Genomic DNA, 21,118 nt, shown 5'->3' on the forward strand with positions numbered 1-21,118 from the left:
GTTACTCCGGCGACTGTGCATGTCAGTTGTATTCAGCTCCTTGCTCAAGGACTTAATTCATTGCGGCTTAACTTTCCAGACCACAACCCTGTTTTTGTCAAGGGAACAAGTTTGCCAAAAGACACTTGGGCAGGTACATGGATAGGAACGGTATCGAGGGATTGAGCCAAACACAGGCAGGAGGGACTAGTGTGGATGGGGCATCTTGGACAGCATGGGAAAGTAGGGGCAAAGGGTCTGTTTCCGTGTGGTATGACTGTTTAAAAGCAAACCGTGACTTGCAAGATTCTCAACCTACAAGTCATCTCCAGAAGGTTGGGAAGTTCTATACGAGATGCCAACAATATCTTTCATCAGTTAGGATGGGGGCAAAAAAAAAAAAATCTCCTCAAATTAAATAAAATGGATTGGAAGGCCCAAGGTACAGGGAGAGGTTGGGCAGGCTAGGAGTTTACTCCTTAGAGTGCAGGAGGCTGAGGGGTGACTATATAGAGGTGAAGCACGAAGAATAGATAGGGGGAATGCACAGAGTTTATTCCCTCCAGGTTTAAGATGAGAGGGGAAAGATTTAATAGGAACCAGAGGGGCAACTTTTTCCACTTAGGGTGTATGGAATGAAGAGACAGGGAAGGTATTTGAGGCAGGTAGTATAACAACATTTAAAAGACATTGGGACAGGTACGTGGATAGGAAAGGTTTAGATGAGTTAGGGCAAAGTGCAGACACATGGGACTAGTTTAGATGGGCTCCTCAGACAGCTTGAATTAGTTGGGCCGAAGGGCCTGTTTTCCTGATCCAACTAAACAAACTATCATGGACTTTGATAACAGATCCTGGAAGACTGACCTACTGTGAGATACAAGCTTTTAGATCAGTTTCTGGTAAAATACAATCTTTTGAGTTCTTTCTGTTCAGCTGCTCACATCTATGGGATTTTTTTAAAAGCAAGAAAATGATAAAGTTAAAGTTACTGACCAGACGAAATACTGAAAAAAAGTACCATGTTCCACAGGCCTCATTTTGAACAGTTGGGCCTTGAATAGTTGTGTGTGACAAAACAAAACACTTTCAGACTTTGTATTCATCGTAGAGCTGTACTGGACTGAAAAGACCCTTCAGCCCACCAAGTTGGCATTCTGGGCTAGCCCTATTTGCCTGCATTGGGCACATAGCCTTGGAAACTCTTCCGATATCTGTTTAAATGACTTTTAAGAGTTAAAAATTGTGAAGAGAAGTTGCCCCATCCACCATCGCCCACATGGATCAACACTTCCACGGGCAAACAATAAAGGCATCAAATCACAGATTAAAAGGTAAGTTTGTATTGCCAAGGCAGCATGGGGTGTTTTTTTTTTAATGACAACGTTCTTAATGCATAAAAACACCAACTAGATACATTTTTAAAAAATGTACAAATCCTGCAAAAATATAACCAAAATATTCTACAGTGTTGGCCAAACATTTATACCTCTATAAAGAGGAATAATGAAAAAGGTTTGCCATAATGTTCATTTATTCTTCCTCCTCATCTCCACCACACTCTGCTCCTCAGCAAGGGATTATTCTGAGGGGTTCCAATCCAACACATAGAAAAACATAGAAACTAGGTGCAGGAGTAGGCCATTCGGCCCTTCGAGCCTGTCCAGTCCCTGCCGTGTCCCTGTCCAGTCCCTGCCGAGTTCCTCCAGCACTTTGTGTTTTGTCCAGCACCAGCATTCCTTGTGCCTCCATTTTAAAGTTCTTTCAACACAGCCTCAAAACTTGGAATACCCAAACTCTAACTTAGAACAATTTTCAACGACAATGTTTGTTTTTTTTATTTTAATTCCCAAATTAGTGAAGTTGTTGAACTTGGCCCAGGCAGACCCATTTAAATGGATATATTTGGTCATCAAATATTTTCAGATCTGCTAATGGAAATCCTTTTATTGTGTACACATTGGCATGTATGTATTGTTGTGTGCAATACAACAGTGTCTACACTGCAGAAAGTACTTGATAGCTCAGGAAGCACTTTAATACAACTAGAGAACTCAAATAGAGATGTGGCAACAGGCATTAGAACATTATTTGCCAAGAAAGCATTTTCTTTCACCACGATCGGGTTGCAAATTAGTGCACACATTTTTTAACCAAACGCCCATAGAAATGGAGCCTGTTACTCTTTGCTTCAGTTTTTCAATGCTTGTTCAACATTGCTGTGTTGTACAACTTTAATCTGACAATTCACTGGACAAAGGGCGGTAACAAGAACTGGTGGTCCCTACCTTCCACGCACTCAGTCGGCTGAAGGGGGCCGGGCGAGGAGGGGGACGATGTTTTATGGGACGACTGGATGGAGGAGACGGCTGCAACATGCCTTTATGGCCAACTATAGCAGGGACCGTAAAATGGTTCCAAAACCTGGCGTCTCTTGCATATGGACTCAGTGAGCTGTTTCTATGCATTCTGTACTTAACTGTAATTGTACTTATGTGTGGCAATAATCTTACTGATCTGTATGAAAAAAAAAAATCTCACTGTTCCTTGGTAACATGTCATAAAAAACCCATTGAAGATACAACAATTCAGTAAGTGATCAGCCCACAGGATAATGATAGCTCGGCAACACAGCAGACAGGATGGGGGTTTTGCCAAACATTACAGGTTCATTAGGAAACAGTTACTTTACCTCAATTGGGTTTCTGTACAGCGACTGCTTCCCAGAGGAGGGAAAGGACATGGCGATAACACGATCTGCAAACAGCACACAAGCGCAAATTTAGAACTTAAATGAATGCAGTAACGCTCAAGTTAACACCATGATGCAGAGCACAAAACCATGGTCGCAATGCAGAGAACGGAGAGGCAGATCACACACATTCAATTTTGTGCCTCCCCCCCCTACGTGGAAGGCAGATTCACTCCTGGGCCAGTTATACAACACATCTGCTGTCAAACAACAGCTACAGTTACTCCCAGTCCCCTTCCACCCACATCCATCCCTCCGACTTTACGTTTCAATCCTCCTCCGATGCCCTGGTCTCCTTTTTACCTCCAGCCTTTCTCACTTACTCCACCCATCTTGGTTCTTGGTTTCGTGGTCCTCCAAAATATTCCAAATGGAATTTAAACTGGAGGTGGTACCTCATGGTGGTACCCCATCTCCACCCTCCCCCACACCTCTCTCCCCATCCCCACCCCTCTCTCCATCTCCCTCTCCCCACCCCCATCACTCTCTCCCCCACCCCCCTTCCATCTCTACCCCACCCCCTTCCCTCTCTCTCCCTCTGCCCCCTTCCCCTCTGTCCCTCTTCCACCTCTCCCCCTATCTCCCCACTCTTCCACTTCTCTCCCACTTACCCCACCCCTCTGACAATCTCCCCCCTCACCTGGATGGATCCACCCACTTGCCAGGCTTTATTCCGTCCCCACTCTTTTCCAGCTCCCCCCACCCCATCAGTCTGAAGAAGGGACCTGACCCGAAACGTCATCTGTCCATTCCCTCCACAGATGCAGCCAGACCTGCCGAGTCCATCCAGCAATGTGTTCAGACAAGATAAAAGGCAGCCTTCCCCTCTTCCATCAACTGTAGCTACCAGGTAGAATGTAGCACATTCTACTCACCAGTAATGTAAGTAAGGTCCAAGTCAAACCCATCCTTTTGATAGCGCCTCTTGTTCTCAGACACCTGGAAATAAAGAGGTTTCATCAATCTTCTTAAATTACGTTACTTTCTAACATGTGGCAATATAAAATCATCATTTCATCGTCAACTATACCAGTTCACTCAACGCTCTAACTGCCCCTGTCGTCTTTATACGATTCTCTGGGATGATGGCAAGGATTTTGGGGGGTTGGGGGAGGGGAAAGAAAGGAGGAAGAAAGAAGGGACTTTGCCATTTTACAGAGAAAATAACTTTAGTTAGGAGAGTTCTGTAGTTGTGAATCCACAAGATGACACAGTGATGGTCAAAGGAGTTTGTACCTCTGATTTAAGTCAAGTTAATTACCGGGAGGAATACAAAAGCTACTGAGAAAAAGGCAGGTGATTAAGAAAAGTAGTGTATATGGCAAGTATATAACACCAGTGAGGAGAGTGGTGGACACTGCCCGGTCCATCACATGTACTGACATCCCCACCATCGAAGGTCCATCACAGGTACTGACCTCCTCACCATCGAAGGGATCTACAGGAGGCGCTGCCTCAAAAACGCAGCCAGCATCATCAAAGACCCACACCACCCTGGCCACGCTCTCATCTAGCTGCCACCATCGGGAAGAAGGTACAGGAGCCTGAAAACCGTGACCTCCAGGTTCAAGAACAGCTTCTTCCCAGCAACCATCAGGCTCTTGAACACTGCACAACACTAACCTCAGCAACTATGATCTTCTGTGGACTGGTATTTGGTTACATTATGGACTTCCTGTCAATAATCTCTTAGTGAAGCAATTGGAATAATTGAATTTGAGTTGCCACAATGAAATCTTTATTGAAGTTTTAACTTAAGGAACTCCCAACACATACTTACTGCCCACTCTGTATCGTCCTCTTTGCTCCATCTATTGTACTCAAGTTTGATCATTTATAGTATTTTTGTTTCAAGAGACACAGCATAGAAACAGGCTTTTTGGCCCACCGAGTTCGCACTGACAATCGATCACACGTTCACACTAGTTATCCCACTTTCTCATCCACTCCCTACACATAAGGGGCTATTTACAGAGGGCCGATTAATCTACAAACCCGCACATCTTTGGGATACGAGAGGAAACCAGAGCACCCAGAGGAAACCCACGTGGTCACAGGGAGAAGGTCAGTTGAGGTCAGGATCGAACCTGTGTCTCGGGTGCATGAGGCAACAGCTCTACTACTGTGCCAGGTATATCTGATCTTTTGTTCAGCAGGCTTTGGCAGCAACAGCACGGATGAACTTGAGTGTGAAACGTCAGTGTTTTGTAGATGGTTCACATTGCGGGCAATGAATGCTTAGAAGAGGTAGTCGGATGTCAATTAAGGGAGCTACTTCATCCCCAGGACAGCATTGAACTTTGTGTTGGTGGCTTCATCTACATCTGGGCAAGTATTGTGTTTTTTATTATTATACATTGTGTTATTGCATTAATGGGTCTGAAAAGCTGCAGCTATTATAATAATAATAATAAATAATACAATACTTGCCTGGATGAGTATTATGCCACCAACAGGAAATTCAACACTTATTAGCTTTTCAGATTTAGTCAAGTCCACTTTATTTGTCACCTACACATACAAGATGTGCAGTGAAATGAAAGTGGCAATGCCTGCGGATTGTGCAAAAACTACAGAACAGAATCAGTATTTACACGCTAGAATTTTTTTTTTTTCAAGAGACACAACACAACAGTAACTTAGTACAGTAAGTTAGTCCCTGGTGAGATAACACTTTACAGTCCTAATGGCCTGTGGGAAGAAACTCCGTCTCATCCTCTCTGTTTTTACAGCATGACAGCGGAGGCGTTTGCCTGACCGTAGCAGCTGGAACAGTCCATTGTTGGGGTGGTAGGGGTCCCCCATAATGTTGCTGGCTCTGGATCTGCACCTCCTGGTGTATAGGTCCTGTAGGGGGGGCAAGTGTAGTTCCCATAGTGCATTCGGCCAGAACGCCTTCCTGTCCTGGGCAGAGCAGTTCTCAAACCAGTTTGTGATGTTGCCGGACAAGATGCTTTCTACAGCCCCAGAGTAGAAGCACTGAAATACATGTGACAATCCTCTGCCTCAGAGGGGGGTGCAGGCATGTTCTCTGGATGCTTTCAAGAAAGAGCTAGATAGGGCTCTTAAAAATAGTGGTCATGGGATATGGGGAGAAGGTAGGAACGGGGTACTGATTGGGGGATGATCAGCCATGATCATATTGAATAGCAGTGCTGGCTCGAAGGGCCGAATGGCCTACTCCTGCACCTATTGTCTCTAATAAACTAAAAAAAAAACTGGAGGTACAATGAAAACCTTTTTGTTGCATGTTATCCAGTCAGCAGACTGTCGAGTCATACCGCGTGGAAACAGGACTTTCGGCCCAACTTGCCCACATGTCCCATCTACACAAGCCCCACCCGCCTGCATTTGGTCCATATCCCTCTAAACCTGTCCTATCCATGTACCCCTCTAAATGTTTCTTAAATGTTGCGATAGTACCTGCCTCAACTACCTCCTCCGGCAGCTCATTCCATACACCTACCACCTTTTTCGTGAAGAAGTTACCCCTCGGGTTCCTATTAAATCTTTCTCCCTTCACCTTAAACTGATGTCCTTTGGTTCTCAATTCCCCTACACTGGGTAAGAGACTGTGTCTACCCGATCTATTCCTCTCATGATTTTGCACACCTCTATAAGATCACCCCCTCATCCTCCTGTGCTCCTAGGAATAGAGTCCTAACCTGCCCAACCTCTCTCTATAGCTTACAATGTAATCTGACTGCACACAATTACAATCAAGCTGTCCACAGTGTACAGATACAGGATAATCGGCATCCGACTACTTCTGAACATTTAGTAAGGATTTCATTGTCATGCTTTCAGTACGTATGGCAATTAAATACTGTTGACTCTTAGAAACATAGAAAAATAGGTGCAGGAGTAGGCCGTTCGGCCCTTTGAGCTAGCACCACCATTCAATGTGATAATCTACAATAGTACCCCGTTCCTGCTTTTTACCACATATCCCTTGATTTCTTTAGCTCCAAGAGCTATATATAACTCTTGAAACCATCCAGTGAATTGGCCTCCGCTGCCTTCCGTGGCAGAGAATTCCACAGATTCACAACTCTTTGGGTAAAGATGTTTTTCCTCATCTCAGTCCTACCCCTTATTCTTAAACTGTGACCCCTGGTTCTGGACTCCCCCAACACGGGGAAGATTTCTCCTGCATCTAGCCTGTCATATGTTCTATATGTTTGCAAGTACACATGGTTCCAGGAACACTTGGCTAATGTCTGGTATGCCTTGGGTCAGGAGGAGATTGTTCACCCAGGATTCCCAGTCTCTGACCGGCTTTTGTAGCCTCAGCATTTACACGGATAATGTGGATCAGACTCTGGTCTATGGCGACTCCTGGGACATTGATGGAGCAGACGAGGATATTGCCAGGACTAGAGGGTCTGGGTTATAGGCAGAGTTTTAGGAGGCTGAGGCTATTCCTTGGAGCACAGGAGAATGAAGGGTGATCTTATAGAAGTGCATAAGATCACAAGGGGAATAGATTGGGCAAGAGACTGTGTATCTACCCAGAGTAGGTGAATCAAGGACTGAAGGACACAACTTTAAGGTGAAGGGGAAAAGATTGAATAGGTATCTGAGGGGTAACTTTTTCCACACAAAGGGTGGTGGATGTATGGAACAAGCTGCCAGAGGAGGTAGTTAAGGCAGGGACTATCCCAACATTCAAGAAGCGGTTAGAAAGGTACATGGATAGGACAGGTTTGGAGGGATATGGACCAATTGCTGGCAGGCAGGACTAGTGTAGCTGGGACATGTTGGCCGGTGTAGGCAAGATGGGCTGAAGGGCCTGTTTGCACACTGTATCACTATGACCGATTCAGATCCCATGAGCTTCTGCTGGCTGCTTCAGTTTCTTCTAGCGGTTGGCAAGTGAATTGACCAGAGCAAATCACCCCAAAGCAGGTGGATGGTTCACAAAACCAAAATCAGAGGTTCACGGGCACGAGGGTTATTTACAGCTATTAAAATGTGGAGATGGCATTAATGGCATCGCCTCGTGTGTTTGCATTGACGCAATGGGCCGAATGGCCTCTGAACAACTTAAAGCATCATAACTAAACTATAAACTCCAAACAGTTACATTATACAATGTGTGAGGGGTTGAATGAGTAGCATTTTATGCCATTTCCATTGAAATTGAAAGGATTGCAATTTTGCCACCACAATTACTTTGGCCAGTTAGAGCACTTTACCACTCAAACCAGTCTGTGGGAAAAATCAAACACGTTCAGATGTCCAGAACAAGGAAGCAGAGGTAGAAAGGGCAGGTTAAACAAATTCACCCTATGTTTAGTTCCAACAGCACGGAGCAGTGACACCCAACACCTCTGCCAGAACAGAACCACCAAGCATTGTTCTATCACCGACTGCTCTCATCTCTGGCCTTTGTTACAACTATCTGCCCGTCTATCTCTGCCCATCCATATTCTCCACAGATGCTGCCTGGCCTGCGCAGCTACTCCAGCACCTCTACTCCGTCACACTTTCCACAGGTTTGGGTTCGTTCAAGACTCTGTAGCCAGCTCTACTTGTACACATTGATCGATTGGTGCTTCTCATTGGTAATCTATAACCCTTGCAACCACTTCCGTTTCCCTTTACTCTTCCATTTCAATCCAGTCATAAAATGGCAACATCTTAATGGCCAACGTACGTTTAGATTAATTGAATATTACAACACAAGTACAGGCCCTTCAGTCCATGGCACCTGTGCTAGACATGATGCCATGACCTTCACCCATCTGCTTGAACATGATCCACATCCACGTGCCTATACAAAGCTTTCCTCCATGTGCTCTGGTTTCCTTACACATACAGCATGGAACCTAGCCCTTCAGCCCACACTGACCATCGATCACCTGTTCACACTGGTTCCATGTTATCCCACTTTCTCATCCGCCCCCTACATGCTAGGGGCAATTTACAGAGGGCCAAGAAACCCGCACGTCTTTGGGATGCGAGAGGAATCCAGAGCACCCGGAGTAAACCTTTGTTTGGCACATGGAACTGCAGGGAATGGAATACCCAGGTCTCTGGCGCTGCAAGGTAGCGGTTCTATCGGCTACATCATTGTGCAGCCCCAATCGGAAGTCAACCCAGATAGAATACTTCACAGCATCATTTACAAATTACACGCTTGTTTTACAGAACGGTGAGCTAAAGGCTAATGAACAATTAAACAAAAAAAATGTAAGTTTTCAAACCAGTTACCAGTGCACCAGAAAAGACACAGAGTGCTGAGGGTAGCTGCTCAGGGAACCCGAAGGACCGCAGACTGGAAGGAAGAGGCTGACCAGTGCTTGTCCCTGGAAGACCAGAGACTGGGAGGATGGAGCCAGCAAGGGGAGAAGCCAGTAGGAGAGGAGGGGGAACTGGGGTCTGGCCTACCATGCCCTCCAGTTGGGCTGCAGTAGATGCGCCCGTGGAACAAAGGTGGAGGGGAGAGGAGAGGGACGTCGGTTCACTGGTCAACCCGCACGTCCAAGGAAGGCAATGGCTGGAGGTCTGCAGCAGCCTGGAACTGGCACCACTGAGAACTACAACATGGACTGGACTTGGAAAATGGCAGAAAAACATGGCCCCTGTTGCACGTGGCCTCAGTAGACTATAACTGCACGATTCGCTAATCGGGGATGCACTTGGCTATGGTAATACTTTACTGGACTGTATGCAAGAAAAGAATTTCACTGTGTGTGTGTGTGTGCGCAGCAGTTCAAACATGTATTAATAGAAGCACCACAGAACCATTAACTCGGCGGGTCAGGCAGCATCTCTGGAGAACATGGAGGCAAATGACCCTTCTTCAGACGTCCTCCTGAGATGTTGCTGAGCTCCTCCAGCACCCTGCCTTCTTTTGTAAACCAGCATCTGCAGTTCGAAAGGAGAAGTCTGAAGAAGGGTCCCGACCTAAAACGTCACCCATTCCTTCTCTCCAGAGATGCTGCCTGGCCCACTGAGTTACTCCAGCATTTTGTGTCTACCAGCATCTGCAGTTCCTGGTTTCTAAGAGTGCACCAGTCGTCACCACAAAGAGATCATCCCTTTGCTGCTCTCAGAGTGATCTCTCCTGTTGCAACACTCACCATCCTTCTGGTGGCCTTTTCAAGGTGCTTCTTCTGTGAAGCAAGCCGGAAAATTCTAACCAAGATGACAACTCGTAGAACACGAAAGACAGTCACCACCCTGAAGAACAAGAGAAGTTTATTACTGGAGTTACCCATATATTTTAATCCCAACATTTGTGTTTTAAATGTACAAAATATAATTCAGGCTCAAATAATAATCACCCAAACACAATTCATATATTTTTACTAGACAAATAATTTACCAGACTTTATATTTAAATAGATTAGCTTCTTGCAACTGGATACATATGGTCAAATTGTCACACCCATATTCTCAACACTAATGAATACTAGGGGAAAGAAAATATTTAAAATGGAGTTGGAGGAACAGATTGTTCCTCCAACTCCATATGGGGAGAGGAAGAATGCAGTACTGATTGTGGATGATCAGCCATGATCACAGTGAATGGCAGTGCTGGCTCGAAGGGCCCAATGGCCTCCTCCTGCGTCCATTGTCTATTGTTTTGCTACCTACACCTGAGCTAGAGTGACTCAGGTCCTTGGAAACAAACAGAACAGCGTTGGAGTTTATACTCCCTGAAAGAGAAGTGTGGACAGGGAAGATGGTTAACTTAGAAAGATGGAGGATGGACAACATTCACAGTATCGACACAGCGGGTGCAAAAATATACCAGAGGTGCGGAACCTACAAGTCAGAAAGGGTGATCCCAGAATTACAAAGGGGTACTCATCAGGAACAAGTTAATAGACTTGGGGTTTTGCTTCAAGGTTACACTGATTTGGCCTGATAAAGGACATGTATTGCATAGGCAAGATGTGAGGAGTGTTACCGATTGTAGGTACATCTACTGTAGGACTATAGGCTATAGATGTTAAATGGCATCCAGGAAATGTAACAAGGAAATAAGAAACGTCCAAACAGGTAGGAACTCGGTGCAGCCTGTTATAGAGACAGACAATCGTACAGAGCAGAAACAGGTCCTTCAGACCAACTCATCCATGCTGACCACTAAGCCACTCCCATATCCCTCTAAACCTTTCCTATCCAGGTACCTGTCCAGGGGTTATTTAAATGCTGCTATAGTACCTGCCTCAACTACCTCATTTGGCATCTTGTTCCATACACCCACCATCCACCGTGTGAAAAAGGCGCCTCTCAAGCTCCTAATACATCCTTCCCCTCTCATTTTAAACCATGTCAATAGACAATAGATGCACGAGTAGGCCATTCAGCCCTTCGAGCCAGCACCGCCATTCAACATGATCATGGCTGATCATCCTCAATCAGTACCCCATTCCTGCCTTCTTCTCCCATCTTTAAGAGCCCTATCTAGCTCTCTCTTGAAAGCATCCAGAGAACCGGCCTCCATCACCCTCTGAGGCAGAGAATTCCACACTCACAACACTGTGTGTCCTCTGGTTCTTGATTCCCCTACTCTGGGTAAAAGACTGTGCATTCACCCTATGAATTCCCCACTTTTATACTGAAAGCCAAAGTATCAAAAGCATTCTTTACCACCCTATATACCCGTAACAGCACAGTGTACACCTGCCCCCCTAAATCCCAGAGCCCTACCATTCACTGTGAAGGTCCTGCCCTGGTTAGACTTCCCAAAACACAACACCTTTCACTTGTCTGTATTAAACTGCATTAACTATTCCTCAGCCCACTTGCCCAGCTGATCAAGGTCCAGCTGTAGATAACCCTCGCCATGGTTCTCAATACCACCCACTTTAATGTCATCTGCAAAGTTACCAATCACGCCTTGTACATTCTCATCCATGTCATTGATATAAATTGCAAACAGCAATTGGCCCAGCACTGATCCCAGAGGCACATTACTAGTCTCCAGTCCGAAAAACAACCTTCTACTATCACCCTTGCTTGAAGCCAATTCTCCAACCAGTCAACTAGCTCCTTGGATTCCATGCAATCCAAGCTCTGAGCAGCCTGTCATATGGTTCCTTAAAGGCTTAGCTGATCCATTAGACAATGTCTACAGCCTTGCCCTTGTCATAGAGTGATACAGTGTGAAAACAGACCCTTCAGCCCAACTCGCCCACACCGGCCAACAATGTCCCAGCTACACTAGTCCCACTTGCCTGCGCTTGGTCCATAGCCCTCCAAACCCGTCGTATCCATGTACCTGTAACTGTTTTAAACGATGCGATAGTCCCAGCCTCAACTACCTCCCTCCTCTGGCAGCTTGTTCGATACACCCACCACCCTTTTGTGTGAAAAAGTTACCTCTCGGATTCCTATTAAATTTTTTCCCCTTCGCCTTGAACCTATGTCCTTATTTCCCCTGCTGTGGGCAGGGGAACCTTTATAGTTCAAAAATGTAATCAAATAAATTCACCCTTCATGGTTTTATACCAATTAGTTAGGGATGTGCACAGCTGCACTGGAGGAGATGGTGGGACACACCAGGCTGTAATTTTGGTTCAGTTCTGACCCTCTAGTGCCGTCAAGAACAAGGATCATATATTGGTGGGATAAACATAGCAAGAGGAAGCATCATGTGTTTTAGCGGCACAGAGGTGATGCACTCTCATGGCATGATTGATGCAATGCTGGCTTAGACTCAATGTCCCATTCATTGCAAGATGATACAAGAACAAGAGGCTCATTAGAGGCTAGATCATAGCATGTTTGGTGAAATGCCCCATTCTGTGCTACAGAAACCTTCAAATACTAAAACATGAACAATTCCATTATTTATCAGGAATTAAGATGCAAGAGGAAAAGATGTTACATTAAAGCTATGGCTTTCTTAACCCACCCTTCATCACAAAAACACTCCAGTTCTAGAGGCCTAAATATGGCTATCATCAGATAGAGGCATCAGCCTGCAAGCTCATGTCAAAGGAGCAGAATTAGGCCATTCGGCCCATTTAGTAAACTGCACCATTCAATCATGGCTGATCTATCTTTCCCTCTCAACCCCATGCCTTCTCCCCACAACCTTTGACACCTGTACTAATCAGGAACTAACCTGCAACTGGAGTTCAGACTAAAAAGTAGCAGAGCAGTTATGGAATTATCAATACGCTACATTAATGAAGATAGACACAAAACGCTGGAGTCACTCAGTGGGACAGGCAGCATCTCAGCAAAGAAGGAATGGGTGACATTTCAGGTCGAGACCCTTCTACAGTCTGAAGAGTCTCAACCCAAAATGTCACCCACTCCTTCTCTCCAGAGATGCTGCCTGTCCCACTGAGTTACTCCAGCATTGTGTCTATCTTCGGTGTAAACCAGCATTTGCAGTTCCTTCCTACACATATTAATGAAGGCCATTCATATCAGGAACAAGTTGCCAGATTAAGCTTTAGAAGTCCTAATTGTGCCCGCCACAAGACATTTAAACAGATATGGACAGGAAGTGTTGAGAGGGCTATATGCAGGCAAATGGGACTAGCCCAGTATGCCAACCGAAGGGTCTTTTTCCGTGCTGTACAGCTCTGAGAGTCTGCTTCAACTGCATGACCAGTTGTAGATGCTAGCACCATTGCTTCACTATCAGGAGGCCGGGAGTTGAAGGTTGTGCCGCAGAACCCCATGCGGCTAAACCAAGACCGGCATGGCTGAGGCAGGGAGCTGTGCGGCTGGAAGATGCAGACTGATGAATTACATCCTGAAAGTAGAGGTGTTCCTTAGTTTAACATGGAGCTTCAGGCACCCATTCAGGAGTGTTACAGCATCACACCCCAACATTATCATCATTAAAAATGCACAGCTCCCTTCCCCATCCACTTCCACCCACACCCCTCCCTCCAACTTTACATTTCTCTCCTTATACAACACCCTTACAGTTCCTTTTCAACTCCAGCCTTTGTCGCTTACTCCACCCATCTGCCAATCGCCCCCTCTTCCCTATCCACCTATCACTCACCAGGCTCTGTCTGGCCCCCACCTCTCCCACCCCCAAACACAAAACGACTCCATACGTCTGAAGACTGTCCAGCCCGTACCAGTGTCTGTCCATTCCCTCTACAGATGCTGCCTGACCCACTGAGTTCCTCCAGCACTTGGCATTTTACTCAAGATTCCAGCGTCTGCAGTTCCTTGTGAATCCGACGCAGCTCATTATCCCAATAGCTTCGTTTAGAACTTCATTGACTGCAGTTAGCCGAGCATTCCCACTTTGCACTTGTATTCATTTTAACGGGGAGAAGGCGGGGAAATGTGATTAGGAACCAGAGGTCAGCCATGCTTGAATGGCACTCGATGGGCCGAATGGCCTGATTATACCCCTAGAACGTGTGAACTCACAGGCTCTCAAGAACTTTTAGACTTCAAGGAAATCAGTTTCTTTCCAGGTATCCAAAGTTTAGAAGGATGAGAGGTGATCTCATTGAAACATATAATATTGTTAAGGGTTTGGACACGCTAGAGGCAGGAAACATGTTCCCGATGTTGGGGGAATCCAGAACCAGGGGCCACAGTTTAAGAATAAGGAGTAAGACATTTAGAACGGAGACGAGGAAACACTTTCTCACAGAGAGTTGCGAGTCTGTGGAATTCTCTGCCTCAGAGGGCAGTGGAGGCAGGTTTTCTGGATGCTTTCAAGAGAGCTAGATAGGGCTCTTAAAAATAGTGGAGTCAGGGGATATGGGGAGAAGGCAGGAACTGGGTACTGATTGGGGATGATCAGCCATGATCACATTGAATGGCGGTGCTGGCTCGAAGGGCTGAATGGCCTACTCCTGCACCTATTGTATCATTTAGATCAACACTTGCAGCCCAGGCTCGGGATACAATGAGTAACATCAATAGCAGTCCCTAAAGAAAACACACTTGACACATTTTAAGTTTAAGTTATCCAATTATTAGCATGCCTGTATCTAGCCAAACTGTAGAAAAATTGTCTTTAATGGACATCAGTCTACCTGGGAATGAGAGTTGCACCACTCAGATCAGAGAAGGCGTACACCATAGTAATAACCTGGGTCACCACCACAATCACAGCATCCAAAATGTTGAGTTTAGAATGGAAGTACACACGAAACCTGCAACATAAACATAGAAGATGCAATTTGTACTGAAGGCTGCATATTAGTACTCAGTTCTCATTACACTTTGTGAAGCCTAATGTGATCTCTATAAAACATCAATCTTTATATTCTATGGATCGTCAATAGTTGCACCAAGGACTGTGGTATTTTTTTAACACTAGTAATGTGGTAATCAATTTATTGATTTTTTTGTTATATGCCTGACCTACTGAGTTCCTCCAGCACTTTGCATTGGACTCAAGATTCCAGCTTCTGCAAGTTCCTTGTTAATCCAACTCTGCTCATTATCCCAATAGCATCATTTAGAACTTCACCGACTGCAGTTGGCTGTGTGTACTATGTTTACGGACCTGTTTAACTGCAGCAAGTAAGAATTTCATTGTTCCATTATCGGTACTTGTGACAATTAAGCACTCCAGTCCTCTTCCAAACCTGCCTGAACTATGTTGGATCTATTTATATCATTATTTTATGTTTTAAAACAAATGACAGAGTTTGAATACTAATTTTGACTTGATTACAGTCAATGATGGGGAAATTAGCCAGAGGGTGGCGAATCTGTGGACTTCTTTACCACAGATGGCTGGGGAGGCAAAGTCATTAGATATTCTTTTAAAGTGGATTGACACATACTTGGTTAGTAGGGGTGTCGAGGGTAATGTGGAGATGGCAGGAGAATGGAGTTGTGAGGGAAAGATAGATCAGCCATGATTGAATGATAGAGTAGATGTGATGGGCCGAATGGCCTAATTCTGCTTGCATGACTTATGGACTAATAAAATTGGATTATGACTATGCAGCACATTAATCCACGCAAGGGAAGATATGGAGTTCAGGCCTTCATTCAATCTAGTCATGGTATTGTGATGAAGATAGTTCCAAACCTCAGACCCCAAGGCCTTGGACTTGCTTGAATAGTTGAAGTTTAAAGATTGCCACATCAGGTTTCATTTGTCATGAATGGTCCACGCCATGTTTATCTATTGCTTTACTATTGTTTACTTATGTTTGGGTACTTCAGATATGAAGTTTGTATGTGCATAATAGTTGTATGTATATATATGTCTGTAGGTATTATGGGAAATTGCCTAGGGTAGTATTATTATTATTAATTAATTGATTTTTAAACATGGTAGAAGTGTTGGGGAAAAGGGGTGAGATTTAATAAGTTATTCTTCTTCTCTCCTTTTCGAGCTTGTACAGACACATTGGAACTTTGCTTTTGTTCTTTTCATTGCTTTGTAAATATTGATTGTAATGTCCAATTGTTTGATAAGTTCGATTTTGTTACTATTAATGTCTTTAATGTCTTTACTTGCTCGGAATAAATAAATAAATAAATAAATAAAAAATAAAAATAAATAAACACCCATGGCCACGCAACTTCCAGAAACAGCATCCAAAGATGCAAGACAGACACCAAATGTTGGAGTAATTCAGAGGGACAGGCAGCATCTCTGGAGAGAATGAATGGGCGACGTTTCGGGCCGAGACCCTTCTCAGAGATTCAAGATGGCACCAGAGTGTAGCAACTCTGCATGCTCTTCCCAGAGGAAGATTTACCATCGTCTGATACAAATCGCTCTACACTTTTATATCCCTTTCCCTCCTGCAAGCGCAGATATTCTGCACTGTATATTTTCCCCTTTGCTCAACCTATTGTACTCGAGTTTGTCTTGATTATATTCATGTATCTGTTTGAATAGCATGCAAAACAAAGCTCCTCACTGCCCCTTTCATTTAAGGATATACTGTGGGCAAGTTAGAGGCCAATTAACCTACAAACCTACTCGTCTTTGGGAAGTGGGGAGAAACCCACATGGTCACATGGAGAACTTACAAACTCCGTACAGACAGTACCCGAGGTCAGGATCGAACCAGTGTCTCTGGACCTAGAAGACAACAACTCTACCGCTGTGCTGCCCAAATTATGTTGGAACATTTTTCCCAAATTGGTCTGGTCTAATCTGTTGAACATTATTTCCATGATAAAGCAAGTTAAACATTAACTTCAATAACTTTAATATTTTTCAATAAAGTGTTTGTAATTTAGTTTTAAATTTAATTAATATAATTTTCAAAAATAATTTTAAAATATTGAAATAAAATGTAATATATTTAGAGTGCTTACCCTTCCACAAAGATTCGAAGGAGGACATCAATAACGAAGAAGAAAGATATAGCCAGTGACACGCCTACAATTCCGTGCCTGAAGGGCTTACTTTTATTTGCAGTTGATAAATCCACAATTACAAGAACAACATCAACAATTATAAGAACAATACCAAAAATCCTGCAAGAAACAAAAGCAAAACAGGAAATTAAACTGGTCACATTCCATTCCCCTCAGCAAGGCCTGGCAAAGCACATTAATATCAGGGTACAGTAATATCCCCCCCCCGTCCACACCCTCTGTAGTGTACACATTTCTCCCAGCATCCTAGTCACCCTGCTCCTCCCTATTTCTGCCACCCCTCCAGTTTACATTTCATTTCACTTCTCTTCTTATCCAGCACCATGTTGTCTCCTTTTCACCTCCATCCTTTGTCACTCCACCCTTTGGCCCATCACCCTCCTCCTAATCGGTATCCACCCATCACTTGTCAGGTTTTGTCACTATTCCAGCTTTCCTCACCCCCCTACACCCATCAGTATTTTTCCCCGGATGCCAGTATCTGCTGCTTCTCATTTCTAGAGTAAAACTAATGATCTAGAATACAGCAAACTGTCACCGGACACCAGGTTCTCCGTATGACTGGATGCCATTTCTTTTAAAGGCTCGCCGTTAAATCATTGAAGATGTTACACGGTATTCTAATACATTTGCCAGAGAACCGGTTAAAGAGAAAGGCCCCAGGAGTCAAAAGTAAACACACAAAACCTCCCTTGAACCAAATGCTCAACTATCTGGATATCTGAATGGCCAATTTCGGCTTATTGAAATTCGACAGTAATACAATGTACAAGCCCCAGGGAAGGAAGCATACTTAAGGGGCTGTCCCACTGCGGCAACCTAATTGACGACTTTAGAAGAGTTTGGAAAAAAATGTAATGTTGAAGACCTCCTTCGACTATGTTGAAGACCAGCTTCGACTAACTTATGGAAAAATTGGACACCGAATAGTGGAGAGTGAAGACAACCTCCTTCGATCTTCTTCGACTATGATGAAGACTATCTACGACTACCTTCGATTGCCTACGACTAACATGCCGACCTACTAGGACTAAACCTACGGGTAAAAAAATGTATCGATTTTTCCATTACTCGCGAGCATTTTTCAACATGTTGAAAAATACGCCGCGACCCAGCTGAGACCTCGAGTGCACAGGGACTACTCTCCAACATGAAGGAGAGTTACAAAGACCTCCTACGACCTCGTGTTGACCATGCTGCGAGTACGAGTCGAGGGCAAACTCGCCAGAACTCGCGGATTAGGTCTCCCAAGTGGGACAGCCCCTTTACACACAAACGATGCTAGATGGCCGTTTGGGAGGGGCATAGTCATACAGCATGGAAACAGGCCCTTCGGCCCAGCTCGTCCATGCCAACCAAGATGTCCCAACTACACTAGTCCCTCATGTGGCCCATATCTCTCCGAACTTTTCCTATTCATGTCGGACATGTTTCCCTCATTTACTCGTTTCCTACAAACGGTTTGATCACAACTTCTGTTCATTTGCTTCTCGTTGCAAATTTGGAAGCTCAGTTCCCCACTGATGGATCAAGCATTCAGTACTCAGCTGCCAAGCGAGGTCGGGAAACCACTGGCTTGAACATGGTTATTGATCCTACAGAAATAATTTACACTGCCCAAGAGGCATGTGGGGTCAGTGGGCCAGTTCTGCACAATTATTAATCGGGGGTTGTATGGTGTTACTCAACTGGACTGTGTGTGAGAAAATAATCCATTGACTATAATCTTCATTGCAGGCTGCAGTTTGTCACTCGAGGGATGTGTGTAATATTGCATACAACCAAAATTAATACTGTCGACATGAACACCCCTAAGGGCACAGTAAAGCCCCTGTCCCACGATGCGAGTTCACACAAATACTCTCCAGAGTAAAAAAAAAAAAAAAAAAAGATCAAACTCATGGGACCTCATCACGAGTATTTTTCTATTGTTGAAAAAACTTCACGAGTTTCCGCATTTCCCGAGTACATGCCGTTAGCATTACGAGCCGCTACGAGACATCCATGAGCTCCGGTGTAGCCGCTACGTACATTCTACGTACTTACCACAAGTTTGATTTTTTTTTTTTTTTTAATTCGGGAGAGCTCTTGGGTAAACTCGCATCGTGGGACAGGCCCTTTAGAAAATAGCGTTTTGCATACCAGGTGAACATACTTGGGAGTGCTACAAATTTGGGCAGGGACATTAAAGGCTGATTAGCAGAATTAAGTAGTCACCACTAACCAGGTTCCTAAATGCTATGCAAAAAATAAAGTGCTGGAGGAACTCAGCATGTCCGGCCGGATCTGTGGAGTGAATGGACAGATGACGTTTCAGGTCAGGACCATTCTTCAGAATCAATAAACCCTGTTGGGGTTTCACCATCATCTGCCCACTGTCCTCAGCAGAGTCATTGCCTTTGCACCACTGCACCCACACATCGCGTTCCAAGCCCTGCACGATCGATCTCTTCTTCCATCACCTTTGCACCCATTTCTCCAGCAAAGAGTCCAATACCTGCCCATTGACAACCACCCCCCCCCCCCCCCCCCCCCCCCGTCCATTCCCTACACAGATGCTACTTGACTTGCTGAGCTCCTCCAGCACTTTGTTTTGCATGAGATTCCAAGCATCTGCAGGTCATTGCGTCTCCCTTCCAGAAAATCAGGAGGCTGCAGAATAAATATCAAACCACCAATGGAGCCACTTTAGTCTGTCCCTCACCAGTATCACTGCATGTGGTTCCTGGAGATACTGGTTTTGGTAAAAGCCAGTGACAAAGCTCAAAAAGGGATTTTTCTCCTCAACGGTACAGATTGCCAACTCAATACCAGCTTATCACATCAACAAAGAAATGTCCATTTAAACATAGATCAGCCTAGTCAGTCACCAGTCAGCAAACACCAGAATAGATGAATAGAATGTATTTCCCATTCATCAGTCACCACAATTTGAGAGTATCATAGAACTGTACAGCAAAGAAACAGGCCATTCGGCCCACCTTGTCCATGCCCAGCAAGTTAGCATACTAGACTAGTCTCATTTGCCTGCACTTGGCCCACATCCCTCTAAACCCTTCCTATCCATATATCTGTCCAAATGTCTTTTAAAAGTCGTAGTTGTATCCATCCTATAGCTTCTTCTGGCACCTTGTTCCATATATGGACTATCCACAGAGTGAAAAAGTGAACTGTAATATTAGTTTACGCTGGATTCAAGAACTTTGTTATAAAAATATTCATAGCTTCATTAAAAAATGTTAAATTAATCCAAATAATATTTAAAACAAAAAAATTAACATCCAAATACAAAATACTTTTGATATGAATTGAATGCTTCAACTATTGGCTATTTTTTTTATAGATTCAACGGAAGTGAAAACCTTGCAGATGCTGGAAATCCAACATAAAAGCAGAATATGACAAAGTGCTGGAGTACCTCAGTGGGTTCGGCAGCATCTTTGGAGAACATGGACAGGTGACATTAGGGGATCCCCCCTCCCCCCCCTACAGTCAGTATGAAGAAGGGTCCCAAACAAAAAAGTCACCTATCCATGTTCTCCGGAGATGCTGCCTGACCCGCTGAGTTAAGGGCCTGTCCCACTTGGCCGTAATTTGCGCCTCATATGTAAAATAGGTTGACGCGTTGTGATGCACGGGTAGCACGGGACGGGCGCATGGAGGCATGGAGGAGTGTGGAGTTGCGCGCGGTATCGCGCTGCAGGATTTCGTGCTGTACGAAATCCTCGCGCGCCATCTGCGTGACGTATCGCGTACGCACGCTGACGCATTGGTATCGAGTGGAGACGCATGGTTATGTCACCGTGCGCGCCACAGGGTATTCTAATGATGTCACATGCACCAGACGGCATGATGATGCGTCATTTGCGCGTGATATCGCGCGCAACGACGCGTCGACCTATTTTACATATGACGCGTAAATGAGGCACAAATTACGGCCAAGTGGGACAGGCCCTTTACTCCGACACTGTCTTTTTTTTGTAAGCCAGCATTTGCAGATACTTGAATCTGGAAACAGAATAAGCTGGAAATACACAGTAGGTCAAGCCACACCTGTGGGAAGAGAAACAAAGTTAATCTCAG

General features: G+C 44.7%; 1 protein-coding gene across 2 annotated transcripts in view; it reads right to left on the bottom strand.

Annotated features, from left to right (window-relative positions):
• Positions 1 to 21,118, bottom strand: part of LOC116974112 (phosphatidylinositol 3,4,5-trisphosphate 3-phosphatase TPTE2-like) — a 97,510-nt gene that overhangs the window by 47,641 nt on the left and 28,751 nt on the right. For both annotated transcript variants that reach the window (XM_033022253.1, XM_033022254.1), the window contains exons 5-9: positions 16,973 to 17,134; positions 14,716 to 14,835; positions 9,820 to 9,919; positions 3,607 to 3,670; positions 2,672 to 2,736 (exon numbers count right to left, since the gene is read on the bottom strand). In XM_033022253.1, coding sequence (XP_032878144.1) covers positions 2,672 to 2,736; positions 3,607 to 3,670; positions 9,820 to 9,919; positions 14,716 to 14,835; positions 16,973 to 17,134 — 511 coding nt within the window. The remainder of the gene's footprint in view (positions 1 to 2,671; positions 2,737 to 3,606; positions 3,671 to 9,819; positions 9,920 to 14,715; positions 14,836 to 16,972; positions 17,135 to 21,118) is intronic.

This window comes from Amblyraja radiata, chromosome 6 (assembly GCF_010909765.2).
Source record: "Amblyraja radiata isolate CabotCenter1 chromosome 6, sAmbRad1.1.pri, whole genome shotgun sequence".
NCBI lineage: Eukaryota > Metazoa > Chordata > Chondrichthyes > Rajiformes > Rajidae > Amblyraja > Amblyraja radiata.